The 22,229-nt window shown below is 43.1% G+C and overlaps 1 protein-coding gene across 1 annotated transcript in view; it reads right to left on the minus strand.

The window, feature by feature from the left end:
* LOC144824118 (aminopeptidase N-like) overlaps positions 1 to 22,229 on the minus strand; it is a 270,629-nt gene that overhangs the window by 177,456 nt on the left and 70,944 nt on the right. The window contains exon 11 of the mRNA XM_078683231.1: positions 9,229 to 9,305. Coding sequence (XP_078539357.1) covers positions 9,229 to 9,305 — 77 coding nt within the window. The remainder of the gene's footprint in view (positions 1 to 9,228; positions 9,306 to 22,229) is intronic.

The raw sequence follows: 22,229 nt of genomic DNA on the forward strand, positions 1-22,229 counted from the left end.
TCGCTATGAACCAACAAGAATTTCCTCAACCCCCTTTTTTCACAGAGGACGAGGCAGAGGAAGAGACAGAACAAGAGGGAACAACAAGAGAGTACATGGGCAAGAACCAACACCCCAGATACGACTCATGAGCCACAAGACAACAACAAAGAACTCGTAGTCAATTTATCCTCCCGCATCCTAACCAGAGATGAAAATATAGTCCTAGAGAAAGGCCCAGGCTTTGTTCCCCACTCCTAAGGAAGAGCATTTACGATTGAATACTGAACTTCAGCAGTTTTTTCACAAAATTCGTATTCAGGTGTTTTTTAAGACAAACCCCTCAAAAACTCTGGAGATTCTGACTTAAGCAATCCCTCATGGTTTACATCAACTACAGCTTTGATGCCCAGTGAGGTAATAGCCTTTAAAAAAGCATTGCTCCAAGATGTGGGTAAGATCACCCCGCGTTCCTTTCAATAACTTGTCCAATCGGGTGAGCAACATCCTAAGGAATATCACGGAGGACCCGTTTTTCATAGTAGAACCTGCTGACAAGGGTGGAGCAATTGTGCTCCAAGACATTATTACTTATGATGAAGTGTACCTGTGACAACTATCCAATAATCAATACTACTGTCCCATTGACACAGACCTGACAGTGAGGTTAACAATCAAGATCAAACACCAGTTCAGTACAGCAGAGACAGAAAGATGGATATCCAAAAATGAGACTGACTTCCTGGTTAATCTCAGACCGAAAAATCCAATATTTATGCACATTGCCCAGGATCCAAAGGGGACCCAACCACCACCTGGGAGACCAATTGTACCCAGCATTGAATCCCTTTTTTTTGTAACTACTTCCTAAGACCGGTTGTGATGAGTACACCTACAAATCAGAAAGAGACCATGGATGTACTCAATCTACTACAGAACCTCACCCCACAGGACGAAACTGATATAATCATGCAAGATGTTCAAGCACTATATACAAACGTACCTCAAGATGCCACCATTGAAGTGATGGAAACCACCGTCATGGCAGAGACACTGTGGGAATTGACCACACCCATCTTGGTTATTGTGGAGTGTGCTTTTATATCTCCGAAAGAAAACTTTTTTAAATTTAAGGATCAATTGTACCATCATATACAAGGAACTTCGATGGGCAGTACTTTTTTGCCAAGCTTAGCCTGACTTTATATGTCGGCCTTTGAAGGAGAACACATTCTCACAGATGAGAACCCATACAAGATCAATATCGGATGGCAGAGGTTCATTGGCGGCATCCTGATGCTGTGGCATGGAAATACGGATACATGTGCAGACTTTTGCATATGGATTAATACCCTCAGACAGTTTTTTAAATTCAGCAGCACCGTGTTGGAGCATTCAGTACCATTCCTCGGCCTATTGATCTCCAGAGAAGCTGGTAAAATGTCAACTGCGAACTACAAGATACCCACAGATCGGAGTAGTCTTCTGCTCTATGACAGCCACCACCCAAAAGCCCTATGAGACTATCTTCCGGTGGGGCAATTTCTCCGTTTATGGCAGAACTGCAATATTCTTGAGGAATACAATGTGTAGGCAAAGGAGCTGAGTAGGAACCTGACCACATGCCATTACCAAACTAGGATTATCAACCGTGTATACAAGAGGGCTAGGAACAACCACAGTGAATCCATCCTGTAGACAAAAGTGAAGGAACTTGTCAACAATCTCATCTGTATAATGACCTTCACTCCCTCTTCCAACCAAGTTTAAAAACTCATTAAATTACTCCGGCCAGTTCCTAAAACTGGGACTGTAGATGTTGTTGATACCTTGTTTGCACTAGTAATCTGAGAGATTTACTAGTGCACACACGCCTGTCTCCCCCTAGGGAGCCTCAATGGGCATTGTGGGGACTACCACCGGACACGGGTCATTACCTTTGTGGGGCCTGTTCTGTATGCGCACTCGCGCAAAGCAACCTAGAAGTTCGACTGGGTTAAACCCGACCATGGGAACAAAGGAGCCATTCAAATTGCAATTCTAAAAACTGCATCTAGCTCATCATCTGCCCCTGCACACTTTGCTACTTAGGGATAACCACCAGGATGATTAAAACTAGGAGTTCAGTACATTTGAGCAACATCCGCTGCAAAAAGGCTACCACAAAAATGTCATCTCATTTAGATGGAGTGCAGACTCGCTGTTCAATGGTGGGTCTTTCATCTTATGACACACCCCATTGTCTCAATGATTTCATACCCTGGACCAAATGCACAAGATAACCACTAGCCCACCGCAGTAGAGCATCTGTTCATTACGGACTAACTGTATTACATAACACACTTGACAGAGTACACTCAGAGTATGTATATTTAGTCCTGAGGATGCCTCACTCATCCTACACATAACTATGCCTTATGACATTTTGCTTTAATTTCACTTGCTACATAGTGGAACTCCTTCTAAGCTTGGAGCGGAAGAGTTATTAACTATGCCTGTAAAAAGGATCGAAGGCAGACACTATCATCTAATCTCTTGGCCACCTTGTTCAAAACCAAAAGAAATTGCAATGGGGTTTGTACAGATTATATGTTACTACATGTAAGGGATAGGCTATCAATCAGTTATAAAGGCATATGCATTCTTACTGAAAACAAGTCTTAAAATTAAGGACTTAGATTGAATGGAGCAAAATAGTGCACAAATTACGTTGAATGCAAATATATTCGAATGTTTACTCATCTATGTTGATATTGCGATATTAACAAACTTGATGGTAATCTCTTACGGTGTTTTTATAGTGTTACATGTGGTGAGTGATGCACCGGATTAAGAAGGACAGTCACTCGGTCATTGGCAAGAGAGTAGGTTCTATGTGCTCAAGTTCTTAGACTATCCAGATATGTAGTAGAAGAATTATGACTACTGTTGGAAGCGGAATTACAAGATGGCCGCCACAATAGTATGCAATACGGTCAATACAGATAGAGATGTCCCTTTTTAGTTTCAGCAGTGACGTGAGGCGATCAAAAGAACGCGGGGAAAGATGGGCGTTTGAACGACGGATTTCAAATATGCATGGATGCTAAACAAAAGCTTACCGCGCGGTCAGTAATAGGAACATGCTTGGTATATCGTGATCGGGTAGTTGCTGTGACGTGGATAATAGTACCGAATGGCGATATATATGTAGAATATAACGGTTGTAGGACATAATTGGGGTATCTCCTTGTGCGTGGTTTAACAAAAAATTTGGGTTGTAAGGCACTGTGATGGAAGTAGTTAAATGGAAAAGTGGAGTGTTGACTAAAGAGAGAATAATCATAGGATTCCAATAAGGAGCCTTGTGGTGCTTGCACAAACAATAAGAATAAGAGAACATTTAATAGAGACATAATCTTGTAAACACTTAGCCCTAGAAATTCTAAGATGGCAGGGAGAAAGTGAGCATATTTATTTTTCTTGTATTGGGGCCAAAATACTGGGGCCAGATATGACGATGAGCACATGTGATCTAAGGACAAATAAGCAAATAATATTGGGTTTTAACAGATTATTTTTATTATGATAGATGGAACGTATTATGGCTCCACAACAAGGGTGATTTCAGAGGACTAGGAATTGATACAAGACGTGCATGATTTGGTGTGGAGAGTAAAATGCGAATCTTATATTAAGGTAAGATTCAGCAACCTCTAATTGCCCTCTTTTATAACTACAAGTGTGTAAACAAGATCAGCAATTACAGCTATATCTACATAAAAGCATTTCTCTTGCAGTATCTGGGACATTGGATCATTTATTTTCGAAACTCATACCCTCAGAGACAAAAAGGCTGTGAATTATATCGCCTTGAGGTGAGATGATTTAAACATATTCAGTAATTTTAATCATCTCATGGGTGTAGGTGGCTTCACCTTTGAATGCTTTTAATTCACTAATGTCTTTCTGTCTTTCAAAGACAAATACTTGGAGATTTAGGTCTTGGCTTTGACATGTGGTGGCTGTCCTGTCTTCTTTTGTGTGCATCACTAGTCACACTTCGAGGAAACTATTAGCTTATGAATTGAAGGATAGGCGATGTATATACATGTAAGAAATAGATTTTTGGTGGTCAAGAGTCTTTTTTAGTACATCTTGTCTAATAAGCAATGTCTATATATATTTGTATAGGTGTAAATATGTTTGTTTACATATCATATGGACATGTAGATCACAGGACATTCTTTATATATGATTTGCAGCCTTGAGGAAGCCCTGATAGGGTGAAACGCGCGTCGGCTGTGGAACATTGTATTATACAAAGGAATAAAATCTGATTGATCCACACTACGTGATTTTTATTGATTGGCAACTCCATAATACAAGCACATTCATTGAAGAAGAGTGCTGATTGCATGGAGGATGAGAGTAACTCAAACATGATGTGCTCTGGTGTTTTTTGTTAATGTTAAATCTGTTTCACTAACTGTGGATGCAGAGTTTGGCACCCTAGGAGGATGAGCGTTGGACAGCAAGACTGCACTCAATACTTGATTTATTTCTACTGTTGCTGAATTAATATATTAAGTCGACACTTTGATGTGCGGGTCGTTAAAAGCATATCCACTTTGTTTTATATGTTGCAACATTCAGAATGCCCACAGCATTCTTTTGACTACTACATTATACTAGCCCCTGTAGAACTTTCGTCACAGCATTAACGTGGTCCTCTGCTAATGACCAAAGGTGTACGAAATTCCCATTGTAGGGTAAGACTATATTTTTAACCTTACCATGGGTCACTTATTATATGTTTTTTGTTTGTTTGTGTGTCTGTGGCATGGGTACTCGCAAATATTTGCCAAGGGGCCACAGAAAGTACCTATCTGTGGTGTTTCCAAGGGCTGCACTGATGCTAGCAGTTTGGCGGTAGGGGGTCTGGGTGGGTCAAGGAGGTCTATACAATGTTTAACCCCTTCCAGGCTCATGATGAGCTCAGCTCATCATGCAGTACACTGCTCCTGTGCTCATGACAAGCTGAGCTCGTCATGAACAATGGGAATCTAGGTCCTGCAGCACAGAGGAGGAATTGCCTTAGCCCTGATGTGGTTAAATAAACAGGCAAGCATTTTTTTGCCAGTTAATAAATGCTTGCCTATTTATATAACATGTTTTTCTGAATATTAGGCTTAGCAAGTAAACATCAGCTCATGCTGTTGTTCACCAGGTGGGCCGCTTGTAAAGCTCAAGAGGGCCCCAAGCGGCCCCTGGGCCGTACTTTGAGTATTACTGATCTGTAGCATACTATGTTCCTATAATCTATGATCAAAAGTTCACTCACCTAAATCTTTGGGATGTGTGACGCGATGCACCAGATGTGCTTTGCGCTGCGATCCTAGCATGTTTTGATTTACAATTGATATTTCAATGTCATTATGTACTTCCTGTGGACAACCCAGGGTACGTATAGTATATGAACACGAGAATACCATACACTTTTTTCTTTCAGGTTGGATCGTATAAAAAACTCAGTAGGTTTACCCTCAAGTGGGTACATGTTTGACTTACTGCCCTAAATAATCACATTCTGGTCATCATTTGGTACCAAATTGCACTCACCCATCCCTGACTAAGGGAAGGGATACTAATTATTACTCACTGGTTCTGATGAAATGCCATGGATCCCTCCTGGACCACTGAGGTGTGAAACATGTCGACCTACGCGTTATTCACACGTTGTTTGTTTTTCTTCATAATTAGAATAGTCTACACATTCTTTTTTATCCTTACCAAGGAAACCCCGGATTAAATTTGTTGTTGGTACACCTTAGGTATTCTTAATTCGTCATTTCACTAATCCTACACTTCCACACTCATCATCACGGCTATTTTGTTGAAAGATTTCTGTCAAAGAGCACTCTTGCGGGGCCCGTGGATCATTGCAGCACCGACCCCACGAACAACTCAGCCCGGTGATGAGGCATTGCACCATTATGGGTGTGTGAGGGCACTACTTCCTAATAAGGTAGACACCCTCACTTTTGTCATGTATCCACCCTGAGACACACAACTCCAGGAACCGTTACCCTATTAGTATTTGAATACATCCTTTACACAGTGCCTCTAGATTAAGCCAGACTGATTTGTGCCAAGCTACCAGAGGGTTGAGGACAGGTTAATTTAGGGTTAGCTTGTGCATTACTCTGACAAGGATTATCATTGCTGCTTGACCAGGGCACACATCCCAGTGAACTAACAACCCAATTTCTCACAGTGTGTCATGAGAATATTTTTCACAGCAACGTACAAAAATATCAACTACAAACTATCAACTACCACTATATCATCAAGGTAAACACATATAAGTAAATATAGATTTACCATTCATCTAAGTACTTAGATGATATATATTTCTTCCAGGTATTTAGATGTGAAGTTAAAAAAAGTAAATCAATACTCACCTATATATTTGCCTTGACAATGCAGTGGTATTCCATAGTTGATATTGTGATAGGCCAATGTTTATGAACTCAATATTCTGAGATACAACTAGCGCATCCTGAATCTCATCCTGAATCTCTGAAAGCTCTTGCAGATGACTCAAATTGACTGATTTCTCTCTGCATTTAAGATATCAAGGAATATTGGATGTAACTGCCGTGGCAGTTAGCAGATGTAACCCTGTGGGGCAGTGAGGTGGAGCGGGGGATGGGCTGGGTGAGAAGTAGTGCAGTCCAACATGCGACGGTAGCAGATATTAATTTATTTATTTACGCTCACCTTTGCCTTCGTATGTCGGAATCCACGACCTCCCACCCAGCTCCTCCCCCGCCTGCCTCAACACTCCACCGCGTTACCTATGCGAGCTGCCACTGTGTAACTGTTTTTTATTCAACATGATCAGTACAGCAAGTGCTTCAAATACTGCCTTGCAGCCCAAACTGATTCCTGTTTTGGACGCAAACCGACCTATTGGTACATGCTATCTTTAAAATATGAACTCCAATTTGCCAGAAAGAAATCCACAAATCAAATCGAGACTTTGGTAACTTTTCCATGAAAAAATGCAATTTCCTAATACCTTTAGTAAGGCATACGTTTATTGCAACAGGAACATGGGTATTGCTATGTCTCCTGGTGAAAATAAACATGCCCCCATTGGTCTTAGAAAATCTAGTATGCATTGCTGTGATTGGAAACTACCAATTTAGTTTGTCATGTTAAATTATATCTACAAATACAAACAGTTTTGTTCTTCCTAGACTGACAATGCCTGTGTTTGTTTTCATGTTGGTATGGCCATTGGGCATATTGTTTGACTTTATTAGGTTTGTGACCATGCCAAATGTTCTCATAAGTGTCATAAATATAGCAACTGACCTTTCAAAACCAATTGTTCTATGTGATATTAAGATTTCAGCATCTGCATACAGTATAAAAAGCCATGGTCTATTTAGTACAGTAGGCAGATCAGGTGATATTTTAAGCAGCTACTTATACAGAAGATTATTAAATAATTAATTCTAAATAATAAATCCATTAAAATGGGGGAGAAAACACATTCTTGGTGGGCAGCCTAGTCTGAGCTAACAAGCCAAGTACATATGTCATTTTGCCCAACGTGAAATGAGCCCCGCAACCACTTATACATTTATTTCAGGTGGTATTCCAATTTTGGAGCTACTCACATACCAGACACTATTGTCCATAATTTGGGTCTCTTACAACATAAATAATGGAGAACAGGTTCATAAAATCCAGATGCAAAGCCCCCTTGTTAGGGATTTCAGATTTACTAGAGGATAGGAACAGATATAGTCATAGTTCACAAGAATTCAGGCCCTCTCAAAAGCCAAACAGGACATCAGAAAAAACATTACTCTCCTTAGCCTAGTTTCTTTACCTATAAAACAGAACATTTCCCAGCTATTTCAACTAGGAATCACAAGAAAAATTGAATAGAATTGCAACTAATGCCAATGTAATTGCCTTTCTTGAACATGGGGTCTATAGCTAAAGGCACTAGAATTCTGGAAATTCTAAATGAGTACAAAAGGATTTAAGACCTTCTTTAGATGTTGGACCCACAGCTCAACATAAACTTTGTAAAGGCCTTAGAGCATTCCTTGAGATGTATATCGATTCTTGAATATTAAGATTAAAGTAGCATAGTGAATGTTCACAATGTCATTTGTAATTATTTTTGTGTCATAATGTCTAGGAAGGTATGTATTACTATACAGCACTTAGGGCCATATGCATGAAACAAAATTTTGTTTGCAAACACCGAAATTCGCAGAATTTCAGCATTTGTGATCGCAATTCAGATAAGTTGGATGTAACAGCCTCGCAAAATAAGGAATCGCAAAATAGCGATTCCCTATTTTGCGATTGCATTTAAGGAATCGCAAATTGCTATTCCTTAAATGCAATGTAAGAGGCACAGAAAATGTGCCATTTGTCCATAAGGAATCGCAAATTACCACCAACTTCAAGTTGGTGGTAATTTGCGATTTCTTTGAAAAATGCAACTTTTTTGCATTTTTCAAAGTGCCATGTGTCACACATACATGCCATTAGGGCATGTATGTGCCACATGCGCACACATGTACATTTCAGGGGTGCAACAGGGTGTCCTTTTGGCACTCTGGCACCCTTGAATTTGCATTCGCAATTTGCGATTCTCTAATTGAGAATCGCAAATTGTGAATATCTCCCTATTCATTCCTATCGGCCTAGAGGCCCATAGGAATGAATGGGGAGGTATTCGTTAATTGCCAATCACAATTTATGATTCGCAATTAAGGAATATGTAGGATTCGCAAAATTATTTTCTAATCCTACGTACATAGCATTTTGCAATTCTCAATTAGCGATTCTCAAAAAATCGCTATTTGAGAATCGCAAAATAACTTTTTGATACATATGGCCCTTAATGTGTTAAGAATTAGTTGAGTGATTCATTTATTTTGTTGTCGCCTGCTTTGCTGGATTTATTCAACCTAATGTCTCTTTCATCTACTGCCATGCACTTCCTGTCTGTTTAGTCATGCATATTTCAATCCCTGAATTCCCGTTTTTTCACAGTTTTTATCTTTCTCTCTTTCTTTCCTCTTTTTTTGCCTTTTTCTCTCCTGGTCAAAGTTGAATGCTAAAAATAAGTCTGAACCCCTAAAACAAATATTGCCCCATCACCCCGCCGCTCTTACCTGCACATGTCGCGGCTGTATCTTGCCTCTGAATTGCTAGAATAAAAACAGTAAATACCTGATTTGCCCTCGAGCCATATAGTAGCTTGGGCATTTCCTGTTTTCATCCAGGTGATTGGTACAATCCACGTGTAACTGCAAAATGTATAAAGAAATTTATTTATTAGGTACTGTGACATTTCCCTGGAAATCATTCCTATATCTAATACACTACCATACAAGTATGTTCACAGCAAGAAGCATATTCTTTACTAATGAAGTTGTATTGTATTGTTCTGAACTCTAGAATGTATTTAGTGTTTCATATCACAATGTGGCAAGGCGAAGCACATTTTCAGAAAGATAGCACATGACCCCATTGGGGTGTGGTTGCTTGCGAGAGTGTTGTACATATGTGAAAAGCATTTTGTTTTCATACATGAGTTACCAGGTAACCACTTTTGTCTTTGTGCGCATTACCTAGCGGTGTGATGGCAAAATAGGAAAGATTGATGTGAAAATATCAGAGTTAAAAATTGGGTTACTGGTTGAGGGGGTAGAACCCCTTCTTCAGCCGCAACCACTATTCTTCTCAAAGTGAAGTCACAAGCAAATCTTAAATTAACCTGTGCTCAATCCTCAGGAAGCTTGGCACAGAGCAGGCAGGCTTAACTCAAAGGCATTGTGTAAAAGCAGTTTGTGCAAAACTTCAACAGTAACACAGTGAAAACACACTACAGAAGGGTCCCACGTCAGTTTAGAATAACAGAGCTACATTTGGTGAATACAACAAGACAAAAACTACAAAAACCTAATCATTAGTACCGGAATTATGAATATGCAAAGATTTTAGGGTAAAATTGTGCCCAAAAAAGTACGAAGCGATAACCGCGGCTATCTGGTTGCTCTGGACCGGGTCAAAGTCACAAGTTCAGGCAGACCGTAATGGAGTGCAGTTCAGCTATAGTCATGAGGGTAATTTCAAAAAGGGGGTGGTGATGGACAGAGTATCTGAGTTAATCAGAACACTCCTACCCAGTCAACAGATCAGGGCTTGATCCATCACCGTTTTTTAGCTCACTGCACCATCCCAGTTCAGAACCCGGCTATATGCAAATTAGTCTGTCCCTGGCCCAGTGCATCATGGGAACAGGGCAGACCAAACTACCAAGCCAATTCTTCACTGGATGGTGCAATGAGCTAAAAAACGGTGTTGGATCTAGCCCTGATCTCTTGACTGGGTGAGAGTACTCTGCTTAATTCAGAGACTCTGTCCATCACCACCCCTTGTTGTAAATAATTTTGTCCACCCTAAGCGTGGAAGGGTATACTCAGATGTGAGTCCCTTGCTCATTGCACCATCAGGATTCAAGCAAGCCGGGCCGAAGACGGCTGAAATGCCAGAAACCGGTCCCCGGAAGCTTGTTTCCTTCCCAGTGTAAGAATTGGCTTGTGTAGTCTGGTCTGCCCTGTTCCCATGATGCACTGGGCCAGGGACAGACTAATTTGCATACAGCCAGGTTCTGAAACTGGGATGGTGCAATGAGCTAAAAAACGGTGTTGGATCTAGCCCTGATCTCTTGACTGGGTGAGAGTACTCTGCTTAATTCAGAGACTCTGTCCATCACCACCCCTTGTTGTAAATAATTTTGTCCACCCTAAGCGTGGAAGGGTATACTCAGATGTGAGTCCCTTGCTCATTGCACCATCAGGATTCAAGCAAGCCGGGCCGAAGACGGCTGAAATGCCAGAAACCGGTCCCCGGAAGCTTGTTTCCTTCCCAGTGTAAGAATTGGCTTTTGTAGTCTGGTCTGCCCTGTTCCCATGATGCACTGGGCCAGGGACAGACTAATTTGCATACAGCCAGGTTCTGAAACTGGGATGGTGCAATGAGCTAAAAAACGGTGTTGGATCTAGCCCTGATCTCTTGACTGGGTGAGAGTACTCTGCTTAATTCAGAGACTCTGTCCATCACCACCCCTTGTTGTAAATAATTTTGTCCACCCTAAGCGTGGAAGGGTATACTCAGATGTGAGTCCCTTGCTCATTGCACCATCAGGATTCAAGCAAGCCGGGCCGAAGACGGCTGAAATGCCAGAAACCGGTCCCCGGAAGCTTGTTTCCTTCCCAGTGTAAGAATTGGCTTTTGTAGTCTGGTCTGCCCTGTTCCCATGATGCACTGGGCCAGGGACAGACTAATTTGCATACAGCCAGGTTCTGAAACTGGGATGGTGCAATGAGCTAAAAAACGGTGTTGGATCTAGCCCTGATCTCTTGACTGGGTGAGAGTACTCTGCTTAATTCAGAGACTCTGTCCATCACCACCCCTTGTTGTAAATAATTTTGTCCACCCTAAGCGTGGAAGGGTATACTCAGATATGAGTCCCTTGCTCATTACACCATCAGGATTCAAGCAAGCCGGGCCGAAGACGGCTGAAATGCCAGAAACCGGTCCCCGGAAGCTTGTTTCCTTCCCAGTGTAAGAATTGGCTTTTGTAGTCTGGTCTGCCCTGTTCCCATGATGCACTGGGCCAGGGACAGACTAATTTGCATACAGCCAGGTTCTGAAACTGGGATGGTGCAATGAGCTAAAAAACGGTGTTGGATCTAGCCCTGATCTCTTGACTGGGTGAGAGTACTCTGCTTAATTCAGAGACTCTGTCCATCACCACCCCTTGTTGTAAATAATTTTGTCCACCCTAAGCGTGGAAGGGTATACTCAGATGTGAGTCCCTTGCTCATTGCACCATCAGGATTCAAGCAAGCCGGGCCGAAGACGGCTGAGATGCCAGAAACCGGTCCCCGGAAGCTTGTTTCCTTCCCAGTGTAAGAATTGGCTTTTGTAGTCTGGTCTGCCCTGTTCCCATGATGCACTGGGCCAGGGACAGACTAATTTGCATACAGCCAGGTTCTGAAACTGGGATGGTGCAATGAGCTAAAAAACGGTGTTGGATCTAGCCCTGATCTCTTGACTGGGTGAGAGTACTTTGCTTAATTCAGAGACTCTGTCCATCACCACCCCTTGTTGTAAATAGTCATGAGGGTAGGCCAGCTGTAGTTTTACCATCTCAAATCCATACCACAAGACTCCCATTTGCGGTGTAGGGGGCCATGAGAAGCAAGGAGAGTATAGTCGGAGGCTGCCGGTGCAATGCGAAGAACAGGCTATGCGTTGTGTATGGGCGTTGATAGAACTTCAAATTGGTGGTCCACGCAGGGATCAATGCTGTAGCATGAAGAGTAGGGCTGACGGAGCTACGAATTGAATCACACTGCGAGCAGCGAGGTCTCAGGGCGAACGGACCCATCCATACCCGGTGGGCATTACTTGTCAATCACTTCAGCTGGGTCCAGCAGACTAGCCCTTGGAGTCACTCTGGTAGCACTGGGTTCAAGATGAAGTTGCAGGTCCACTTCTTCTTACCCAAGCAAGAGGGCTTCAGGCCAGCACATCAGGGCAGCAGTTCCTTCAGAGCAGCTGTCCAGAAGACTGGCAGTCCTACAGCGGCACAGCAGTGCTTCTTCGTGGAAAAGGATCCAACGGTCCAGAAATGTAGTGAAGAGGTGGTGTCTGAGGTCCACAATTTATACCTGATACCCTTTCCCTGGATGGTGGGAGAAGCATATAGAGGTTCCCCTTCAAAATCCCCAGGCATCCTGCCTCCCCTGTCCTGGCTCCAGACTAATTACAGGGGGTATGCAGCCTTTTGTGTGGTGGCGGGACACAGCCTATTTAAATGTAAGTTGGGCTGTGTCCAGCTCCTCTCTTCCATCCTGCCAGTAATTGCATTTTATAAATGGGGGTCTCTAGTTGGCAATGGCTTGCACCTTTGTCCAAATAGGGACCATTGCTTCTAGGCAGGGTAAGGGGCTGCACTTCTAAAATAACCTCTGCTCACCGCTTGGTAGCTTGGCACGAGCAGACAGGCTTATCTCAGAGGCAGTGTGTAAAGCATGTGTGAACACATACAGAAATACAGTGAAAACAATACAAATGGACACCACACCAATTTAGAAAAATAAGTAATCTTTACTAGACTTAACACAAGACCAAACAACAAAAATCCACACTACTGTAATCAAAAAGTCTTTAAAATGGTAAAATTAGCTTAGTTCAATGTAGATGGTAAAAGCGACACTTTACACTCAAAGTACCTTGGATGCGTCAGGCAAATCAAACAAAAGGGTCGCAGGGAAGGTGATGTATCGGTTCCTTGCTTCGGGGGAGGTGGTGCGTCGGTTCCTTACTGCAGCGCAGGAGAGGTGATGGGTCGGTTCCTTACCGGAGAGGAGGTGATGCGTTGGTTTCTTATTGCAAAATCCTTTGGCCTCTGAAGGCAGAGGGTGTCTGTGCCTAGTCAAAACCAGTTCTGTCCTCCTGGGTGCAGCTTCCTGGCAGGAGGTGGAGACAGCATTATTTGAGAGCAGACCTGACCCAGGTAGCTGAAAGGAAATCTCCTCCCCCGACTCTCTATTCTATGAGGGCTCAGGTCAGTGAAAGGAAAACTCCGCCCACTACTCTCTATTCAGTGCAGGTTCTATTCAGCCCAGCCCTAACCCATCAGACTGCTGGAGCCAAGGCCCTCACCAGCCCCCTGTCACTTTCAAACCAGACATGGAATACACACACCTAGCACAGACATGCTGGATGGTTAGGCAAGAAAATACCTACTTTCTAAAAGTGGTATTTTCAAACACAGAATGTAAATATCACCCACACTAAAAGATGTATTTTAACATTCTGAGTTCAAGCATACTAAATTCAAATTTCTACCTTGTTCCCTGGGTCAGTTAGGATTATAAGATATTATAATCAAATTGCCCATTCTGGCCTATGGGAACAGGTAGCCTTGTAATAGTGAAAAACGAAATTGACTGTAATTGACTATGAGGACATGCCACACACATCAGGGCATGTCCTACCTTTTACACACTGTGCACCCTGCCCTTGGACCTACCTTAGGGGTGACTAATATGTAGAAAAGGGAAGGTTTAGGGACTGGCAAGTGTGTGCACTTGCCAAGTTGACATGGCAGTCCCAGACTGCACACAAGCTCTGCAATGGCAGGCCTGAGCTATATTTTACAAGCTGCTACTGTGGGTAGCACAATCAGTGCTGCAAGCCCACCAGCAGCAGTTGATTTACAGGCCCTGGGCACACATGGTGCACTGTACTAGGGTCTGAGAAGTAACTCAAATAAGCCAATCATGGAGTCACTAATCCAATACAACACTTTACAAAGGGGAGCACTTGCACTTTGGCACTGAATAGCAGTGGCAAAGTGCCCAAAGCATCTAGACCAGCAAAAACTCAAGAGGCAACAGCAAAACATGGTAGGGAGACCCAAGCCAATGGTGCCAGGTCTAACATTGCACATCCAGGTACACCTAATCTCTCTATTTTGTGTGGTTGTCTAGGAGCAATACACAAAGCACATCTGTTACCTACACCCAATCATGTGACCCAGGGACAAGCTACAGGCTCTAAATGGCTATGGCAGGAAAATGCCAACTTTCTAAAAGTGTAAAATAAACAATTGATGGACGGAATGCTGGACAATGCAAACATTCACCCCCAGTCACAAAGATCAGAGTTAAATCCATCATTCTTTTGTCACCACACCACCCCAGCCATAGGCAAATTAATTTTGACTCTATTCCTTGTGGGAACAGTCCAGCCCGAACTGCCAAGCCAGGCCCTCCCTGGACCAGAAATAAGCATCCTGGGACTGGTTTCAGGGCATCAGCCTTCATCAGCCAGCCTACCTTGAATCCAGTGGTGTGGTGAGCACGGGACCCACTTCTTAACTGGAATGGCATGGGGAGCACAAGAAGATCTCTGTTCTGGGCTGAAGGAATAACATTGTTCTGCATTTTGTTCATCAATTGTTATTTTTGTATTTGTTACCCCGTGTGGGATGGGTATGCCCAGATGTGGGTCCCATCCTCTCCATGCCACTGGAGTCAAGCTATCCTGGCTGATGAGGGGAGATACCCCGAAACCGGTCCTAGGATATTTCTTTACAGTCCATGGAGGACCTGGCTTGGCAGTTTGGGCTGGACTGTTCCCATTGGGTACGGGGTCAAGACTGATTTGCATATGGCTGGGTTTAAATTGGAATGGCATGGGGAGCAAAAAATAATGGATTTAATCCCAGATCTCTGTACTGGGGAGCATGTATGACATTGTTCTGCATTCTGTCCATCAATAGTTTTTTTTGCATTTGTCACCTTGAGTGGGACGGGCATGCCCAGATATGGGTCCTGTGCTCTCCATGCCATTGGAGGCATGCTGTTCTGGCTGATGAGGGGTGAAACCCCAAAACCTGTCCTAGGCTGCTTGTTTTCAGTCCATGGAGGACCTGGCTTGGCAGTTCGGGCTTGACTGTTCCCATTGGGCGCATGGTCAAGACTGATTTGCAGAAGGCTGGGTTTAAACTGGATAGCATTAGGGAATACAAAAACGATGAATTTATGCCCAGATCTCTGTACTGTCTTGAATGTATGACATTGTTCTGCATTCTGTCCATCAATTGCTCTTTTTGTAACATTCTAAAAGCGGCATTTTCAAAATGGTAATTTAAAATCTAAATTTACTATATGTTGGTATTTCTCATCACAATTCCAAAGAGACTAAACATGAAAGGATTACCTGTTCCATTTGGCAATTAAAGCTTATTAAATGTAATAAGGTAACTTCAATGTTATCCTATGTGAAAGGTAGGCTTTGTAGTAGTGAAAAACAAATGTAAGGGTTATTTCATAACCAGGACATGTTCAACTTCAAAGTACATCTCAAGTACATCTCCAACCTTTCGAATGTACTGGAACCTGGGCTATCCAGGGCCTACACTAGAGCTGACTTTTATGTATTAAAAGGACATTTTGGGTGTGGCAAAAGGTTCATTTTGCCAGGTTGCAAAGGAAGTTTTTAAAACTACACACAGGCATCAAAGGCAGGCCTGAGACATGTTGGAAAGCTACGTAAGTTGGTGGCACAATCGGTGCTTCAGGCCCAATAGTAGTATTTAATTTGTAGGCCATAGGCACAGGTAGTGTCACTTTACTAATCACTTACAAGGAAATTAAATATGCCAAATGGGCATAGTTCAATGCTACTGTTACATACATGAGTGGGTGCCTTCAGCTTTATATCCGCACGCTTGTCTATTGCTTACCTTGTTGTTATTTTAGGCAGATACAAGCTAGTTTCTAAGCTCCAGTCTGTTTCAAATGGGTCAAAGGGATAAAAGATTCCACCAATAAACTAAATCAGTGTATATATGTGGGTATATCAGGACTTTGCATATTGTCCTGCTACTATGCGCTCCCTAACCTACTTAACTAGAGCGGGTTTTCCCCTGATTTAACGCCCCATTACCTAAAGAAAAGCGGATGCAAGTCCCAGTCTTGGTCACAAGTTGAACATACCTCCTCGCAGAGGGGAAAGAGGAATCAGTTGGACTCAGACTCTGACACATCAAGTGATCCTCTAATTTGAACATGGAAATGCATGCGTATTTATAAAAACAGTATCCATATATCCGTGTCGAGGCTTCAGCCAGTTGGCATTTGTTTATTCTATTGTGAGAGCCATGTCGTGTTCAGGCCTTATACGAAGTGGAATTGTGAGCAATGTGGCTTCGGAGATACTGATCCTGCACTGTCACTCAAGCAATTGCATGTCAAAAGTCATTGTGTATAAAAGAAGGTAGCTTAAGAAATGTGTGCATTTAGAGATGACAGTGTTTCTACACAACCCTAACATAGACACATGACAAGTGTAGCTGACAAATAATATTATTGAGGCTCCCACAGCCTTTGTTTAGTCAAGGTAAGATCTGGGTATTCTCGTGGCATCTAAGTTGGGGACGATCTTCTCCGTACTTGAAGAAGGATTTTTGGTGGGAATTTTATGTAGTGTGAACTCGACCTGAAAGTATCAGAGCGCTGCACATTAGTACCAGTTGTATTACAGATGGACACATTCCTTTTGTTATGCATGGGGAGATTAAGTGATTTACCCAGAATCACAGGATGTTGAGAATTCCTGGCGAAACTCGAATCCGGTTCCCCAGCTTTGAGGTTGAGCACTCTAGCGTCTAGTCACTTCAGAAAGAGAGTGTGAAGAAACATTTCTTGATTCAATTTAAAAACGCAACAGGACTTTTAAGACAACAGCATTAGTTAATAGAACTAGCAATTCACTATGAAAAACACTATTAAGTTTACTGAAAGAGATATATTCCAATTGATTTATCCCCTTTCCTGATTACTGCATATCTAATAAAGAATTTAGAGTCTTTGTCACAAATGTATTGTTATAGAATGCCACAGAATCTGCATTCTAGGGGGTACTTGTGGAGGAGGCTATGTTGTTTGACTACCAGATACTACATTTAAAAAGTACTATTTTAACTGCTATGGGCACTAACCATTAGGAAATAGAGTCCAGGTAACTGCAAATAAATGTCTGACTAGGTTGAAATCAAACATGGTGTTGAACACAGAAAACGGTTTCATTTGTTTCTTAATAAATAACAGAGTGGCAAAACACTCTCTAACTTGACTTGTATTGAGATTTGGTTTATTATTTCTTTCCAGCCACTTAAGGAATGTTAACATCATCCTGAGATAGCCCTGCATGACACAGGCTAATCCAACAGGAATTAGGTAGACAAGCTCAATTAGAGAGAGAAAAAAAGTTTCCATCCCATCCTCAAGTGACAAGAATTTCCATCAGATGTAGCATAATTGGGGGATTCAGCAGTCTCTTCTCAGTTCTTGAAGGTTGTTGAGTCACTTGAGAGCCACTAGAGTATTACACTTGTTGCACAACAGGAGCGGCAGAAAAGCATGAAAGTGTTACTATCTCTTACTCACCAGGAACATCGATCTTCTATCTGTCTATAAATGACAACTTGAAACCTTTTGTTGTGCAGTGTAGCGTGGCTCGGAAAAAAACTAGCCCATTTAAAATGTATGCAGCTGAAGGAGCAGCTGGACTGAATAGAAGAGGCAGAACTCCCGAAGCGGGAGTATGAACCTTCAGGGCTGTGGAGCAAAACATAAAACGGCTCAAGTAGCCTCTGTCTTGTACAGTTTATTGCTAAGGGCAGATCAGCAACCTCATTCAGCCTTACTAACAAGATGTGTACGGACTCCGAGGAATCTATGAGTCTTTAACTTGATTCTATTTCTTGTAAATTTCAACATATACCATATCTGGCACCCTGGTACTAAAGAACAACCCCCCAGCATGATTGCCACTACAGAACAAAACCCTAAAAGGCAGCATTAGTCTACACAATGGAGACCAAACAAAAACATATGTTCAAGGTCTTGCTAAAAGGGTGTGTGAATCAATCATTCTCATCTATGAATGCAGTTTATTCTACAGTGTGAGGCCCAGAAAAGAAAGGTAACACTCATCAATGGACTGTTGATTTATTCTAGGCACCCCCAACTGACGCTTGTGCATGCAACAAACTATTAAAGTCAATGGGGTAACCCAGAATCCAAAACAAGAAGCGAGTGGCCGCACTCACCACGAGAAGGGGTACCAAATACAATCAATGAAAAATGAAGGGTTTCTCTTGAGTAATAAATCACAAAAGGTCAGCCTTCACTACATTCAACCATACAGAAAGAATAAACCATTCAAAACTACTAAATCCACTTGGCATTCAATGCTATGGTTTGCGCAGGTAAGATGCTACACAGCGGTCTTCCTCAGGACAAAAAGCAGTAGACAGCCAAGACAAATTATTCGTAATAGTTCGACCTCATATGAGTTGAAGGGAAATAGGCATGTGACCGGAAGCATCCAGAAGGTATGTGGGCCTGAGATGGTTTGAATGATTGTGATGCCTCTACAAATGGATCGGAGTGTAGGCGATTATTGAGCCCCTCTCTCATGGGTTGTTTGAAGATCAGAGAGCATAGGCGAACAATCAGCCACTATCTCTATTGTTCTCTTGTCTTTAACACACTGAATGTGCACCAAACTGCATAGAACAAAGGCACCATATGAGATTGCAAGGGAAGGAGCAATTGGCCCAACAGATATAAAAAACAGTAAGGCTGTTATCTCTTGGTGGGAAACATAAGAGAAATTCAAAATTCATATCCAAAAAGGTATTTTGCCAGGAGGGTAATTTTGGCATCTTCACCTGGTGAAGATTTCTAAATGTAGACTCAGTCACTTTATTGGAGCTCAGATTTCCCCAGCGGTGCAAGGCTGCATTCTGTAGATAAATAGGAAGCCACAATGCCAGATCTTCTCCACAACATCCCACTGAAATGTATTTGCTGCTATGGAAAAGCTTCAAGTGGGAGCAACCTAAATCTTTGGCCCAGCGACAACACACCTCCATCAGATAGACTAGGCAGGTTTGTCCCAGTCCTCTAGATGTCTTTGGAGCAAAAAAGTTTCTGAGTCCAAAGATTTTTAATATGACGTAAAATATCTAAGGGAGTAACAAAGAAAATCCCAGAGCCCATGATGTTTTTCAGAAAACAACTACAGCTTGTCCAAACACTGGCTATGCTGACTCGTGCCAAAAACAGCGCTTCCCTCTTACAATCATAATCCATGAAATGTGAAAATGTGTAAATTATCCAAACCGGTAAAACTGGCCTGGGCACATGGGAAGTGTTACACTTTTAATATATTACATTGTTAAACACTCCCATGATGTGCCCTATTTAATAGTAGTCTGTCAGCTGCAACATGTGGTAAACTGTCATAAGTCTGCACCGGTGTTAAAAAATAAGTGTGGGTGCTGAGCATCAGCAAACACTGCCAGAAATTAGGCACTGGAAGGCAGTCTCCAGCAGTAAGATCAATAGACAGGTGGGTGGTTGACTGAAGAGTTTCCATGCGAAGGGACGGATGAGAAGCGGACCTACGGCAGGTTAAGGAGGCTCCTCGATCAGCATAGAGTTCTGTGTCACAGCCCTATCGTGATGAGCTGTCTTGCCTGGTCCAAATACTCACATTTCCTCCCACCTCTCAACCATCCACCCCCCAATTGACTATCCTCTCACTCCTAACAGAGGGGATTTGATCTAGATAATAGCTGTTAGACCTGGATCTTTGGTGTGGTTACCCCTGACTTTTTGCCTCTACCTCCTGTATTTTTGACGCTATGATGGATTTCGTTTTTGCTGGTTTAGATGCTTCGGCCACTGCTGATCAGTGTCAAAGTGCAATTGCTCCCTAGGTACATTGTTATTGTGATTGGTTATCCATGATTGGCATATTTGTTTTACCAGTAGGTCCCTAGTAAAGTGCACTGAGTGTGCCAGGGTTGTTGATTCAAATGCTACTAGTGGGCCTGCAGCACTGATGGGCCACCCACAGGAGTAGCCCTAAAGTGGTGTCTCAGGCCTGCCACCGCAGTGCCTGTGTGCAGTTGCTAACTGCCATGTTGACCTGACCAGTGTCCACAATGGCCATGCCTTACCCTTCCCTTTCTGTACACATTGGACACCCCTATGGAAGGCCCTAGGTACCCCCCTGGGCAGGGTGCAGTGTATGTGAAAGGTAGAGCATGTACTAGTGTGGGTGACATGCTCTGGTAGTGAATTACAGCCATTTTCATTTTTCACTATTGAAAGGCTATCTTGCCCATAGGCTATAATGGGGAATGCTGTGTATAATGTTTACCAAAAGGGATGATGGACGCAGCGTTTGAGCAAATCAAACACTCACCCCCAGTCAACTGATCTGGGTTTAATCCATCATCATTCTTTAGCTTACTCCACCACCCCAGTTCCGACATGGCCATATGCAAATCAGTCTGACCCTGTGCCTCATGGGAACAGTCCAGCCCGAACTGCCAAGCCATGTCTTCCCTGGACCGGAAATAAGCATCCTGGGACCGGTTTCGGGTTCATAACCCTCATCAGCCAGTCTATCTTGAATCAAGTGGCAGAGTGAGCAAGGGACCCACGTCTGGGCGTACCCTGCCAACTTAGGGCGAACAAAGCAATACCAAAGGGGATGATGGACAGAGCGTTTGAGCAAATCAAACACTCACCCCATGTCAACTGATCTGGGTTTAATCCATCATCATTCTTTAGCTCACTCCACCACCCCAGTTCAGACATGGCCATATGCAAATCAGTCTGACCCTGTGCCTCATGGGAACAGTCCAGCCCGAACTGCCAAGCCATGTCTTCTCTGGACCGGAAACAAGCATCCGGGGACTGGTTTCGGGTTCATAACCCTCATCAGCCAGGCTATCTTGAATCCAGTGGCAGAGTGAGCAAGGAACCCACGTCTAGGCATACCCTGCCAACTTAGGGCGAACAAAGCGATACCAAAGGGGATGATGGATGGAGCGTTTGAGCAAATCAAACACTCAACCCCAGTCAACTGATCTGGTTTTAATCCATCATTATTTTTTAGCTCACTCGACCACCCCAGTTCAGACATGGCCATATGCAAATCAGTATGACCCTGTGCCCCATGTGAACCGTCCAGCCCGAAATGCCAAGCTATGTCTTCCCTGGACCGGAAACAAGCATCCTGGGACCGGTTTCGGGTTTATAACCCTCATGAGCCAGGCTATCTTGATTCCAGTGGCAGAGTGAGCAAGGGACCCATGTCTGGGCATACCCTGCCAACTTAGGGCGACCAAAGCGATGCCAAAAGGGATGATGGATGGGAAGACATGGCTTGGCAGTTCGGGCTGGACTGTTCCCATGAGGCACAGGGTCAAGACTGATTTGCATATAGCTGGGTCTGAACTGAGGTGGCCAAGTGAGCTAAAGAATGATGATGGATTTAACCCATATCTGTGATTGGGAGTGAGTGTCTGAAAAGTTTCAGTGCTCTGTCCATCACCACCTTGTGTTTGCTTTGTTGCCCTAAATTGGCAGGGTATGCCCAGACGTGGGTCCCTTGCTCACGTTGCCACTGGATTCAAGCTAACCTGGCTGATGAAGGGTGTTACCCAGAAACCGGTCCCAAGATGCTTGTTTCCGGTTCTGGTGAGACCTGGCTTGGCAGTTCTGGCTGGACTGTTCCCATGAGGCACAGGGTCAAGACTGATTTGCATATAGCTGGGTCTG

This window comes from Lissotriton helveticus, chromosome 3_1 (assembly GCF_964261635.1).
Source record: "Lissotriton helveticus chromosome 3_1, aLisHel1.1, whole genome shotgun sequence".
Taxonomy (NCBI): domain Eukaryota; kingdom Metazoa; phylum Chordata; class Amphibia; order Caudata; family Salamandridae; genus Lissotriton; species Lissotriton helveticus.